This window comes from Aquarana catesbeiana, linkage group LG03, assembly GCF_042186555.1.
Source record: "Aquarana catesbeiana isolate 2022-GZ linkage group LG03, ASM4218655v1, whole genome shotgun sequence".
In the NCBI taxonomy this organism is placed as follows: domain Eukaryota; kingdom Metazoa; phylum Chordata; class Amphibia; order Anura; family Ranidae; genus Aquarana; species Aquarana catesbeiana.
In genome coordinates, this window is record NC_133326.1 from 743,637,600 (window position 1) to 743,651,683 (window position 14,084).

General features: G+C 60.0%; 1 protein-coding gene across 1 annotated transcript in view; it reads right to left on the reverse strand.

The window, feature by feature from the left end:
- LOC141133883 (asialoglycoprotein receptor 1-like) overlaps window positions 1-14,084 on the reverse strand; it is a 41,256-nt gene that overhangs the window by 13,980 nt on the left and 13,192 nt on the right. The window contains exon 4 of the mRNA XM_073623483.1: window positions 12,216-12,281. Coding sequence (XP_073479584.1) covers window positions 12,216-12,281 — 66 coding nt within the window. The remainder of the gene's footprint in view (window positions 1-12,215; window positions 12,282-14,084) is intronic.

Genomic DNA, 14,084 nt, shown 5'->3' on the forward strand with positions numbered 1-14,084 from the left:
CCGACCTCCACAGAGAACTGCCACCACTCCCCTCACAGAGAACTGCCACCACTCCCCTCCACAGAGGACTGCCACACTCCCCTCCACAGAGAACTGCCACCATCTCCCCACCCCAGAGAACTGCCACCACTCCCCTCCACAGAGAACTGCCACCACTCCCCTCCACAGAGAACTGCCACCACTCCCCTCCATAGAGAACTGCCACCACCACTCCCCCTCCACAGAGGACTGCCACCACTCCCCTCCACAGAGAACTGCCACCACTCCCCACCCCAGAGAACTGCCACCACTCCCCTCCACAGAGGACTGCCACCACTCCCCTTCCCAGAGAACTGCCACCACTCCCCTCCACAGAGAACTGCCACCACTCCCCTCTACAGAGAACTGCCACCACTCTCCTCCACAGAGAACGGACCTCAATCCCCTCCACAGAGAACTGCCACACTCCCCTCCACAGAGAACTGCCACCACTTCCCTCCACAGAGAACGGACCTCAATCCCCTCCACAGAGAACCGCCACCACTCCCCCTCCCCAGAGAGAACTGCCACCACTCCCCTCCACAGAGAACTGCCACCACTCCCCTTCCCACAGAACTGCCACCACTCCCCTCCCCAGGGAACTGCCACCACTCCCCTCCCCAGGGAACTGCCACGCTCCCCTTCCCAGAGAACTGCCACCGCTCCCTTCCACAGAGAACTGCCACCGCTCCCTTCCACAGAGAACTGCCACCGCTCTCTTCCACAGAGAACTGCCACCACTTCCCTCCACAGAGAACTGCCACCACTCCCCTCCACAGAGAACTGCCACCACTCCCCTCCACAGAGAACTGCCACCATTCCCTTCCACAGAGAACTGCCACCCCTCCACAGAGAACTGCCACCACTCCCCTCCACAAAGAACTGCCACCACTCCCCTCCACAGAGAACTGCCACCACTCCCCTCCACAGAGAACTGCCACCACTCTCCTCCACAGAGAACGGACCTCAATCCCCTCCACAGAGAACTGCCACCACTCCCCTCCACAGAGAACTGCCACCACTTCCCCTCCACAGAGAACGGACCTCAATCCCCTCCACAGAGAACCGCCACCACTCCCCTCCCCAGAGAACTGCCACCACTCCCCTCCACAGAGAACTGCCACCACTCCCCTTCCCACAGAATTGCCACCACTCCCCTCCCCAGGGAACTGCCACCACTCCCCTCCCCAGAGAACTGCCACCGCTCCCTTCCACAGAGAACTGCCACCGCTCCCCTCCACAGAGAACTGCCACCCCTCCACAGAGAACTGCCACCACTCCCCTCCACAGAGAACTGCCACCACTCCCCTCCACAGAGAACTGCCACCACTCCCCTCCACAGAGAACTGCCACCACTCCACAGAGAACTGCCACCATTCCCTTCCACAGAGAACTGCCACCCCTCCACAGAGAACTGCCACCACTCCCCTCCACAGAGAACTGCCACCACTCCCCTCCACAGAGAACTGCCACCACTCCCCACCCCAGAGAACTGCCACCACTCCCCTCCACAGAGAACTTCCACCACTCCCCTCCACAGAGAACTGCCACCACTCCCCTCCCAGAGAACTGCCACCACTCCCCTCCACAGAGAACTGCCACCACTCCCCTCCACAGAGAACTGCCACCACTCCCCTCCACAGAGGACTGCCACCACTCCCCTCCACAGAGAACTGCCACCATCTCCCCACCCCAGAGAACTGCCACCACTCCCCTCCACAGAGAACTGCCACCACTCCCCTCCACAGAGAACTGCCACCACTCCCCTCCATAGAGAACTGCCACCACTCCCCTCCACAGAGGACTGCCACCACTCCCCTCCACAGAGAACTGCCACCACTCCCCACCCCAGAGAACTGCCACCACTCCCCTCCACAGAGGACTGCCACCACTCCCCTTCCCAGAGAACTGCCACCACTCCCCTCCACAGAGAACTGCCACCACTCCCCTCCACAGAGAACTGCCACCACTCCCCTCCACAGAGAACTGCCACCACTCCCCTCCACAGAGAACTGCCACCACTCTCCTCCACAGAGAACGGACCTCAATCCCCTCCACAGAGAACTGCCACCACTCCCCTCCACAGAGAACTGCCACCACTTCCCTCCACAGAGAACGGACCTCAATCCCCTCCACAGAGAACCGCCACCACTCCCCTCCCCAGAGAACTGCCACCACTCCCCTCCACAGAGAACTGCCACCACTCCCCTTCCCACAGAACTGCCACCACTCCCCTCCCCAGGGAACTGCCACCACTCCCCTCCCCAGAGAACTGCCACGCTCCCCTTCCCAGAGAACTGCCACCGCTCCCTTCCACAGAGAACTGCCACCCCTCCACAGAGAACTGCCACCACTTCCCTCCACAGAGAACTGCCACCACTCCCCTCCACAGAGAACTGCCACCACTCCCCTCCACAGAGAACTGCCACCACTCCTCTCCACAGAGAACTGCCACCACTCCCCTCCACAGAGAACTGCCACCATTCCCTTCCACAGAGAACTGCCACCCCTCCACAGAGAACTGCCACCACTCCCCTCCACAGAGAACTGCCACCACTCCCCTCCACAGAGAACTGCCACCACTCCTCTCCACAGAGAACTGCCACCACTCCCCTCCACAGAGAACTGCCACCACTCCCCTCCACAGAGAACTGCCACCATTCCCTTCCACAGAGAACTGCCACCCCTCCACAGAGAACTGCCACCCCTCCCCTCCACAGAGAACTGCCACCACTCCCCTCCACAGAGAACTGCCACCACTCCCCACCCCAGAGAACTGCCACCACTCCCCTCCACAGAGAACTGCCACCACTCCCCTCCACAGAGAATGGACCTCAATCCCCTCCACAGAGAACTGCCACCACTCCCCTCCACAGAGAACTGCCACCACTTCCCTCCACAGAGAACGGACCTCAATCCCCTCCACAGAGAACCGCCACCACTCCCCTCCCCAGAGAACTGCCACCACTCCCTTCCACAGAGAACTGCCACCACTCCCCTTCCCACAGAACTGCCACCACTCCCCTCCCCAGGGAACTGCCACCACTCCCCTCCCCAGAGAACTGCCACGCTCCCCTTCCCAGAGAACTGCCACCGCTCCCTTCCACAGAGAACTGCCACCGCTCCCTTCCACAGAGAACTGCCACCACTTCCCTCCACAGAGAACTGCCACCACTCCCCTCCACAAAGAACTGCCACCACTCCCCTCCACAGAGAACTGCCACCATTCCCTTCCACAGAGAACTGCCACCCCTCCACAGAGAACTGCCACCACTCCCCTCCACAGAGAACTGCCACCACTCCCCTCCACAGAGAACTGCCACCACTCCCCTCCACAGAGAACTGCCACCACTCCCCTCCACAGAGAACTGCCACCACTCCCCACCCCAGAGAACTGCCACCACTCCCCTCCACAGAGAACTGCCACCACTCCCCACCCCAGAGAACTGCCATCACTCCCCTCCACAGAGAACTGCCACCACTCCCCTCCACAGAGAACTGCCACCACTCCCCTCCACAGAGAACTGCCACCACTCCCCTACACAGAGAACTACCACCACTCCCCTACACAGAGAACTGCCACCACTCCCCTCCACAGAGAACTGCCACCACTCCCATCCCCAGAGAACTGCCACCACTCCCATCCCCAGAGAACTGCCACCACTCCCCTCCCAGGGAACTGCCACCACTCCCCTCCACAGAGAACTGCCACCACTCCCCTCCACAGAGAACTGCCACCACTCCCCTCCACAGAGAACTGCCACCACTCCCCTCCCCAGAGAACTGCCACCACACCCCTCCCCAGAGAACTGCCACCACTCCCCTCCCCAGAGAACTGCCACCACTCCCCTCCCCAGAGAACGACCCTCACTCCCCTCCCCAGAGAACGACCCTCACTCCCCTCCACAGAGAACTGCCACCAATCCCCTCCCCAGAGAGCTGCCACCACTCCCCTCCCCAGAGAAATGCCACCGCTCCCCACCACAGAGAAATGCCACCACTCCCCACCACAGAGAACTGCCACCACTCCCCACCACAGAGAACTGCCACCACTCCCCTCCACAGAGAACTGCCACCACTCCCCACCACAGAGAACTGCTACCACTCCCCACCCCAGAGAACTGCCACCACTCCCCACCCCAGAGAACTGCCACCACTCCCCACCCCAGAGAACTGCCACCGCTCCCCACCCCAGAGAACTGCCACCGCTCCCCACCCCAGAGAACTGCCACCGCTCCCCTTCCCAGAGAACTGCCACCGCTCCCCTTCCCAGAGAACTGCCACCGCTCCCCTTCCCAGAGAACTGCCACCGCTCCACTCCCCAGAGAACTGCCACCGCTCCACTCCCCAGAGAACTGCCACCGCTCCCCTTCCCAGAGAACTGCCACCGCTCCCCTACCCAGAGAACTGCCACCGCTCCCCTTCCCAGAGAACTGCCACCGCTCCCCTTCCCAGAGAACTGCCACCGCTCCCCTTCCCAGAGAACTGCCACCGCTCCCCTCCACAGAGAACTGCCACCACTCCCCACCACAGAAAACTGCCACCACTCCCCACCACAGAGAACTGCCACCACTCCCCTCCACAGAGAACTGCCACCACTCCCCACCACAGAGAACTGCCACCACTCCCCTCCACAGAGAACTGCCACCACTCCCCTCCCAGGGAACTGCCACCACTCCCCTCCCAGGGAACTGCCACCACTCCCCTCCAAGAGAACTGCCACCACTCCCCTCCAAGAGACCTGCCACCACTCCCCTCCAAGAGAACTGCCACCACTCCCCTCCAAGTGAACTGCCACCACTCCCCTCCAAGAGAACTGCCACCACTCCCCTCCACAGAGAACTGCCACCACTCCCCTCCAAGAGAACTGCCACCACTCCCCTCCCCATAGAACTGCCACCACTCCCCTTCCCAGAGAACTGCCACCACTCCCATCCCCAGAGAACTGCCACCACTCCCCTTCCCAGAGAACTGCCACCACCCCCCTCCCCAGAGAACTGCCACCACTCCCCTCCCCAGAGAACTGCCACCACTCCCCTCCCCAGAGAACGACCCTCACTCCCCTCCCCAGAGAACTGCCACCACTCCCCTCCACAGAGAACTGCCACCACTCCCCTCCACAGAGAACTGCCACCACTCCCCTCCCAGAGAACTGCCACCACTCCCCTCCACAGAGAATTGCCACCACTCCCCTCCACAGAGAACCGCCACTACTCCCCTCCACAGAGAACCGCCACCACTCCCCTCCACAGAGAACTGCCACCACTCCCCACCCCAGAGAACTGCCACCACTCCCCACCCCAGAGAACTGCCACCACTCCCCACCCCAGAGAACTGCCACCGCTCCCCACCCCAGAGAACTGCCACCACTCCCCTCCACAGAGAACTGCCACCACTCCCCTCCACAGAGAACTGCCACCACTCCCCTCCACAGAGAACTGCCACCACTCCCCTCCCAGAGAACTGCCACCACTCCCCTCCACAGAGAACTGCCACCACTCCCCTCCACAGAGAACTGCCACCACTCCCCTCCCAGAGAACTGCCACCACTCCCCTCCACAGAGAATTGCCACCACTCCCCTCCACAGAGAACCGCCACTACTCCCCTCCACAGAGAACCGCCACCACTCCCCTCCACAGAGAATTGCCACCACTCCCCTCCACAGAGAACCGCCACCACTCCCCTCCACAGAGAACCGCCACCACTTCCCTCCACAGAGAACCGCCACCACTCCGCTCCACAGAGAACCGCCACCACTCCCCTCCACAGAGAACTGCCACCACTCCCCTCCACAGAGAACTGCCACCACTCCCCTCCACAGAGAACTGCCACCACTCCCCTCCCCAGAGAACTGCCACCACTCCCCTCCACAGAGAACTGCCACCACTCCCCTCCACAGAGAACTGCCACCACTCCCCTCCACAGAGAACTGCCACCACTCCCCTCCACAGAGGACTGCCACCACTCCCCTCCACAGAGAACTGCCACCATCTCCCCACCCCAGAGAACTGCCACCACTCCCCTCCACAGAGAACTGCCACCACTCCCCTCCACAGAGAACTGCCACCACTCCCCTCCATAGAGAACTGCCACCACTCCCCTCCACAGAGGACTGCCACCACTCCCCTCCACAGAGAACTGCCACCACTCCCCACCCCAGAGAACTGCCACCACTCCCCTCCACAGAGGACTGCCACCACTCCCCTTCCCAGAGAACTGCCACCACTCCCCTCCACAGAGAACTGCCACCACTCCCCTCTACAGAGAACTGCCACCACTCTCCTCCACAGAGAACGGACCTCAATCCCCTCCACAGAGAACTGCCACCACTCCCCTCCACAGAGAACTGCCACCACTTCCCTCCACAGAGAACGGACCTCAATCCCCTCCACAGAGAACCGCCACCACTCCCCTCCCCAGAGAACTGCCACCACTCCCCTCCACAGAGAACTGCCACCACTCCCCTTCCCACAGAACTGCCACCACTCCCCTCCCCAGGGAACTGCCACCACTCCCCTCCCCAGGGAACTGCCACGCTCCCCTTCCCAGAGAACTGCCACCGCTCCCTTCCACAGAGAACTGCCACCGCTCCCTTCCACAGAGAACTGCCACCGCTCCCTTCCACAGAGAACTGCCACCACTTCCCTCCACAGAGAACTGCCACCACTCCCCTCCACAGAGAACTGCCACCACTCCCCTCCACAGAGAACTGCCACCATTCCCTTCCACAGAGAACTGCCACCCCTCCACAGAGAACTGCCACCACTCCCCTCCACAAAGAACTGCCACCACTCCCCTCCACAGAGAACTGCCACCACTCCCCTCCACAGAGAACTGCCACCACTCTCCTCCACAGAGAACGGACCTCAATCCCCTCCACAGAGAACTGCCACCACTCCCCTCCACAGAGAACTGCCACCACTTCCCTCCACAGAGAACGGACCTCAATCCCCTCCACAGAGAACCGCCACCACTCCCCTCCCCAGAGAACTGCCACCACTCCCCTCCACAGAGAACTGCCACCACTCCCCTTCCCACAGAATTGCCACCACTCCCCTCCCCAGGGAACTGCCACCACTCCCCTCCCCAGAGAACTGCCACCGCTCCCTTCCACAGAGAACTGCCACCGCTCCCCTCCACAGAGAACTGCCACCCCTCCACAGAGAACTGCCACCACTCCCCTCCACAGAGAACTGCCACCACTCCCCTCCACAGAGAACTGCCACCACTCCCCTCCACAGAGAACTGCCACCACTCCACAGAGAACTGCCACCATTCCCTTCCACAGAGAACTGCCACCCCTCCACAGAGAACTGCCACCACTCCCCTCCACAGAGAACTGCCACCACTCCCCTCCACAGAGAACTGCCACCACTCCCCACCCCAGAGAACTGCCACCACTCCCCTCCACAGAGAACTTCCACCACTCCCCTCCACAGAGAACTGCCACCACTCCCCTCCCAGAGAACTGCCACCACTCCCCTCCACAGAGAACTGCCACCACTCCCCTCCACAGAGAACTGCCACCACTCCCCTCCACAGAGGACTGCCACCACTCCCCTCCACAGAGAACTGCCACCATCTCCCCACCCCAGAGAACTGCCACCACTCCCCTCCACAGAGAACTGCCACCACTCCCCTCCACAGAGAACTGCCACCACTCCCCTCCATAGAGGACTGCCACCACTCCCCTCCACAGAGAACTGCCACCACTCCCCACCCCAGAGAACTGCCACCACTCCCCTCCACAGAGGACTGCCACCACTCCCCTTCCCAGAGAACTGCCACCACTCCCCTCCACAGAGAACTGCCACCACTCCCCTCCACAGAGAACTGCCACCACTCCCCTCCACAGAGAACTGCCACCACTCCCCTCCACAGAGAACTGCCACCACTCTCCTCCACAGAGAACGGACCTCAATCCCCTCCACAGAGAACTGCCACCACTCCCCTCCACAGAGAACTGCCACCACTTCCCTCCACAGAGAACGGACCTCAATCCCCTCCACAGAGAACCGCCACCACTCCCCTCCCCAGAGAACTGCCACCACTCCCCTCCACAGAGAACTGCCACCACTCCCCTTCCCACAGAACTGCCACCACTCCCCTCCCCAGGGAACTGCCACCACTCCCCTCCCCAGAGAACTGCCACGCTCCCCTTCCCAGAGAACTGCCACCGCTCCCTTCCACAGAGAACTGCCACCCCTCCACAGAGAACTGCCACCACTTCCCTCCACAGAGAACTGCCACCACTCCCCTCCACAGAGAACTGCCACCACTCCCCTCCACAGAGAACTGCCACCACTCCTCTCCACAGAGAACTGCCACCACTCCCCTCCACAGAGAACTGCCACCATTCCCTTCCACAGAGAACTGCCACCCCTCCACAGAGAACTGCCACCACTCCCCTCCACAGAGAACTGCCACCCCTCCACAGAGAACTGCCACCACTCCCCTCCACAGAGAACTGCCACCACTCCTCTCCACAGAGAACTGCCACCACTCCCCTCCACAGAGAACTGCCACCACTCCCCTCCACAGAGAACTGCCACCATTCCCTTCCACAGAGAACTGCCACCCCTCCACAGAGAACTGCCACCCCTCCCCTCCACAGAGAACTGCCACCACTCCCCTCCACAGAGAACTGCCACCACTCCCCACCCCAGAGAACTGCCACCACTCCCCTCCACAGAGAACTGCCACCACTCCCCTCCACAGAGAATGGACCTCAATCCCCTCCACAGAGAACTGCCACCACTCCCCTCCACAGAGAACTGCCACCACTTCCCTCCACAGAGAACGGACCTCAATCCCCTCCACAGAGAACCGCCACCACTCCCCTCCCCAGAGAACTGCCACCACTCCCTTCCACAGAGAACTGCCACCACTCCCCTTCCCACAGAACTGCCACTACTCCCCTCCCCAGGGAACTGCCACCACTCCCCTCCCCAGAGAACTGCCACGCTCCCCTTCCCAGAGAACTGCCACCGCTCCCTTCCACAGAGAACTGCCACCGCTCCCTTCCACAGAGAACTGCCACCACTTCCCTCCACAGAGAACTGCCACCACTCCCCTCCACAGAGAACTGCCACCACTCCCCTCCACAGAGAACTGCCACCATTCCCTTCCACAGAGAACTGCCACCCTTCCACAGAGAACTGCCACCACTCCCCTCCACAGAGAACTGCCACCACTCCCCTCCACAGAGAACTGCCACCACTCCCCTCCACAGAGAACTGCCACCACTCCCCTCCACAGAGAACTGCCACCACTCCCCACCCCAGAGAACTGCCACCACTCCCCTCCACAGAGAACTGCCACCACTCCCCACCCCAGAGAACTGCCATCACTCCCCTCCACAGAGAACTGCCACCACTCCCCTCCACAGAGAACTGCCACCACTCCCCTCCACAGAGAACTGCCACCACTCCCCTACACAGAGAACTACCACCACTCCCCTACACAGAGAACTGCCACCACTCCCCTCCACAGAGAACTGCCACCACTCCCATCCCCAGAGAACTGCCACCACTCCCATCCCCAGAGAACTGCCACCACTCCCCTCCCAGGGAACTGCCACCACTCCCCTCCACAGAGAACTGCCACCACTCCCCTCCACAGAGAACTGCCACCACTCCCCTCCACAGAGAACTGCCACCACTCCCCTCCCCAGAGAACTGCCACCACTCCCCTCCCCAGAGAACTGCCACCACACCCCTCCCCAGAGAACTGCCACCACTCCCCTCCCCAGAGAACTGCCACCACTCCCCTCCCCAGAGAACGACCCTCACTCCCCTCCCCAGAGAACGACCCTCACTCCCCTCCACAGAGAACTGCCACCAATCCCCTCCCCAGAGAGCTGCCACCACTCCCCTCCCCAGAGAAATGCCACCGCTCCCCACCACAGAGAAATGCCACCACTCCCCACCACAGAGAACTGCCACCACTCCCCACCACAGAGAACTGCCACCACTCCCCTCCACAGAGAACTGCCACCACTCCCCACCACAGAGAACTGCTACCACTCCCCACCCCAGAGAACTGCCACCACTCCCCACCCCAGAGAACTGCCACCACTCCCCACCCCAGAGAACTGCCACCGCTCCCCACCCCAGAGAACTGCCACCGCTCCCCACCCCAGAGAACTGCCACCGCTCCCCTTCCCAGAGAACTGCCACCGCTCCCCTTCCCAGAGAACTGCCACCGCTCCCCTTCCCAGAGAACTGCCACCGCTCCACTCCCCAGAGAACTGCCACCGCTCCACTCCCCAGAGAACTGCCACCGCTCCCCTTCCCAGAGAACTGCCACCGCTCCCCTACCCAGAGAACTGCCACCGCTCCCCTTCCCAGAGAACTGCCACCGCTCCCCTTCCCAGAGAACTGCCACCGCTCCCCTTCCCAGAGAACTGCCACCGCTCCCCTCCACAGAGAACTGCCACCACTCCCCACCACAGAAAACTGCCACCACTCCCCACCACAGAGAACTGCCACCACTCCCCTCCACAGAGAACTGCCACCACTCCCCACCACAGAGAACTGCCACCACTCCCCTCCACAGAGAACTGCCACCACTCCCCTCCCAGGGAACTGCCACCACTCCCCTCCCAGGGAACTGCCACCACTCCCCTCCAAGAGAACTGCCACCACTCCCCTTCAAGAGACCTGCCACCACTCCCCTCCAAGAGAACTGCCACCACTCCCCTCCAAGTGAACTGCCACCACTCCCCTCCAAGAGAACTGCCACCACTCCCCTCCACAGAGAACTGCCACCACTCCCCTCCAAGAGAACTGCCACCACTCCCCTCCCCATAGAACTGCCACCACTCCCCTTCCCAGAGAACTGCCACCACTCCCATCCCCAGAGAACTGCCACCACTCCCCTTCCCAGAGAACTGCCACCACCCCCCTCCCCAGAGAACTGCCACCACTCCCCTCCCCAGAGAACTGCCACCACTCCCCTCCCCAGAGAACGACCCTCACTCCCCTCCCCAGAGAACTGCCACCACTCCCCTCCACAGAGAACTGCCACCACTCCCCTCCACAGAGAACTGCCACCACTCCCCTCCCAGAGAACTGCCACCACTCCCCTCCACAGAGAATTGCCACCACTCCCCTCCACAGAGAACCGCCACTACTCCCCTCCACAGAGAACCGCCACCACTCCCCTCCACAGAGAACTGCCACCACTCCCCACCCCAGAGAACTGCCACCACTCCCCACCCCAGAGAACTGCCACCACTCCCCACCCCAGAGAACTGCCACCGCTCCCCACCCCAGAGAACTGCCACCGCTCCCCTTCCCAGAGAACTGCCACCGCTCCCCTTCCCAGAGAACTGCCACCGCTCCACTCCCCAGAGAACTGCCACCGCTCCCCTTCCCAGAGAACTGCCACCGCTCCCCTACCCAGAGAACTGCCACCGCTCCCCTTCCCAGAGAACTGCCACCGCTCCCCTTCCCAGAGAACTGCTACCGCTCCCCTCCACAGAGAACTGCCACCACTCCCCACCACAGAAAACTGCCACCACTCCCCACCACAGAGAACTGCCACCACTCCCCACCACAGAGAACTGCCACCACTCCCCTCCACAGAGAACTGCCACCACTCCCCACCACAGAGAACTGCCACCACTCCCCTCCACAGAGAACTGCCACCACTCCCCTCCCATGGAACTGCCACCACTCCCCTCCCAGGGAACTGCCACCACTCCCCTCCAAGAGAACTGCCACCACTCCCCTCCAAGAGACCTGCCACCACTCCCCTCCAAGAGAACTGCCACCACTCCCCTCCACAGAGAACTGCCACCACTCCCCTCCAAGAGAACTGCCACCACTCCCCTCCCCAGAGAACTGCCACCACTCCCCTTCCCAGAGAACTGCCACCACTCCCATCCCCAGAGAACTGCCACCACTCCCCTTCCCAGAGAACTGCCACCACCCCCCTCCCCAGAGAACTGCCACCACTCCCCTCCCCAGAGAACTGCCACCACTCCCATCCCCAGAGAACTGCCACCACTCCCCTTCCCAGAGAACTGCCACCACCCCCCTCCCCAGAGAACTGCCACCACTCCCCTCCCCAGAGAACTGCCACCACTCCCCTCCCCAGAGAACTGCCACCACTCATCTCCCCAGAGGACGTTTCTCACTCCCCTCATAGTAGCAGTATTTGTATTCTGTCCCCAGGTGGCAGTGTGACTCACCTTTCCCATTTTCCTGTCCTTCACTGTAGTCAACATCCAGGGAGGAACCTTCATTACCCCGAGAACCTGTAATAGAGAGAAATCACAGATCAATAACAGTAAATGTACAAAAACGTCCAATCCCAGTCCAGGAAGTAGATGGTGACTCAGAGTGATGCCTGAACAAACATGGTGTCATCCTGGAGAGAAAATTATTATTATACTGAATACAGGGTGTTACCTGTCCCCTATTATACTGGATATGGGGTGTCACCTGTCCCCTATTATACTCTATATGGGGTGCCACCCATCCCCTATTATACTAAATATGGGGTGTCATCCGTCCCCTATTATACTGCATATGGGGTGTCACACGTCCCCTATTATACTGGATATGGGGTGTCACACGTCCCCTATTATACTGGATATGGGGTGTCACACGTCCCCTATTATACTGGATATGGGGTGTCACATGTCCCCTATTATACTGGATATGGGGTGTCACCTGTCCCCTATTATACTGGATATGGGGTGTCACCTGTCCCCTATTATACTGGATATGGGGTGTCACACGTCCCCTATTATACTGGATATGGGGTGTCACCCGTCCCCTATTATACTGGATATGGGGTGTCACCTGTCCCCTATTATACTGGATATGGTGTGCCACCTGTCCCCTATTATACTGGATATGGGGTGCCACCTGTCCTGTATTATACAGGATATGGGGTGTCACCCGTCCCCTATTATACTGGATATGGGGTGCCACCTGTCCTGTATTATACCGGATATGGGATGTCACCTGTCCCCTATTATACTGGATATGGGATGTCACCCGTCCCCTATTAAACTGGATATGGGGTGCCACCTGTCCTGTATTATACTGGATATGGGGTGTCACCTGTCTCCTATTATACTGGATATGGGGTGTCACCTGTCCTGTATTATACTGGATATGGGGTGTCACCTGTCCCCTATTATACTGGATATGGGGTGTCACCTGTCCTGTATTATACTGGATATGGGGTGTCACCTGTCCTGTATTATACCGGATATGGGGTGTCACCCGTCCCCTATTATACTGGATATGGGGTGTCACTCGTCCCGTATTATACTGGATATGGGGTGTCACCCGTCCCCTATTATACTGGATATGGGGTGTCACTCGTCCCCTATTATACTGGATATGGGGTGTCACCCGTCCCCTATTATACTGGATATGGGGTGTCACCTGTGTTGTGGAAAATTTTATTTATGTATATTGTCAGATGCCCCCCAGTGTCTGTTTTGCTGCAATACTCTCATGTGAGGGTATTCGCACATACAGATGCTGGTGGAAGACCATTGGATGCGGAAACCTTCCCGTGGACACGGCGGATCTGTTTACCTTTTTAAGGATGTCTGTTTATGTCTCTCCAAGGACCCGGCCACTCCATGGCGACTGCATTTCAACTCCTAAGTAAACAAGTTTGTGTACCTTGGGAACCATAGTATAATCATACAATATTATAGCCCACTGGGCCATGGTATAGTACGGCTCGCATCACTGGTAGCAGTGGGAGTGTGCACACGGCTGTGTTCAAAGCCATGTGCTTGCTGCATGGTTTTGCACACCACCGTCTGCACTCGTCACTACTGCTTTTATATTTGATTATATGCGTGTGTGTCATTGGTTCTTTTGAATGAATACAAGTGTCTGATTGGCTGATTCTGAAGTCAGCAGCCTCTTTTGTTATCCATGTGTTTAGTATAAATAAAAGCCACTTGGCTACCTGTTCAGGATTTTACACGGAGCTTGAAGTGATACCAACGTCTGTTTGTGTTACTTGGAGAGATAAAGGAGCGCGCTTTCCCGGCATTATATAAGAGAGCTTTTTGTGCTTATAAGCG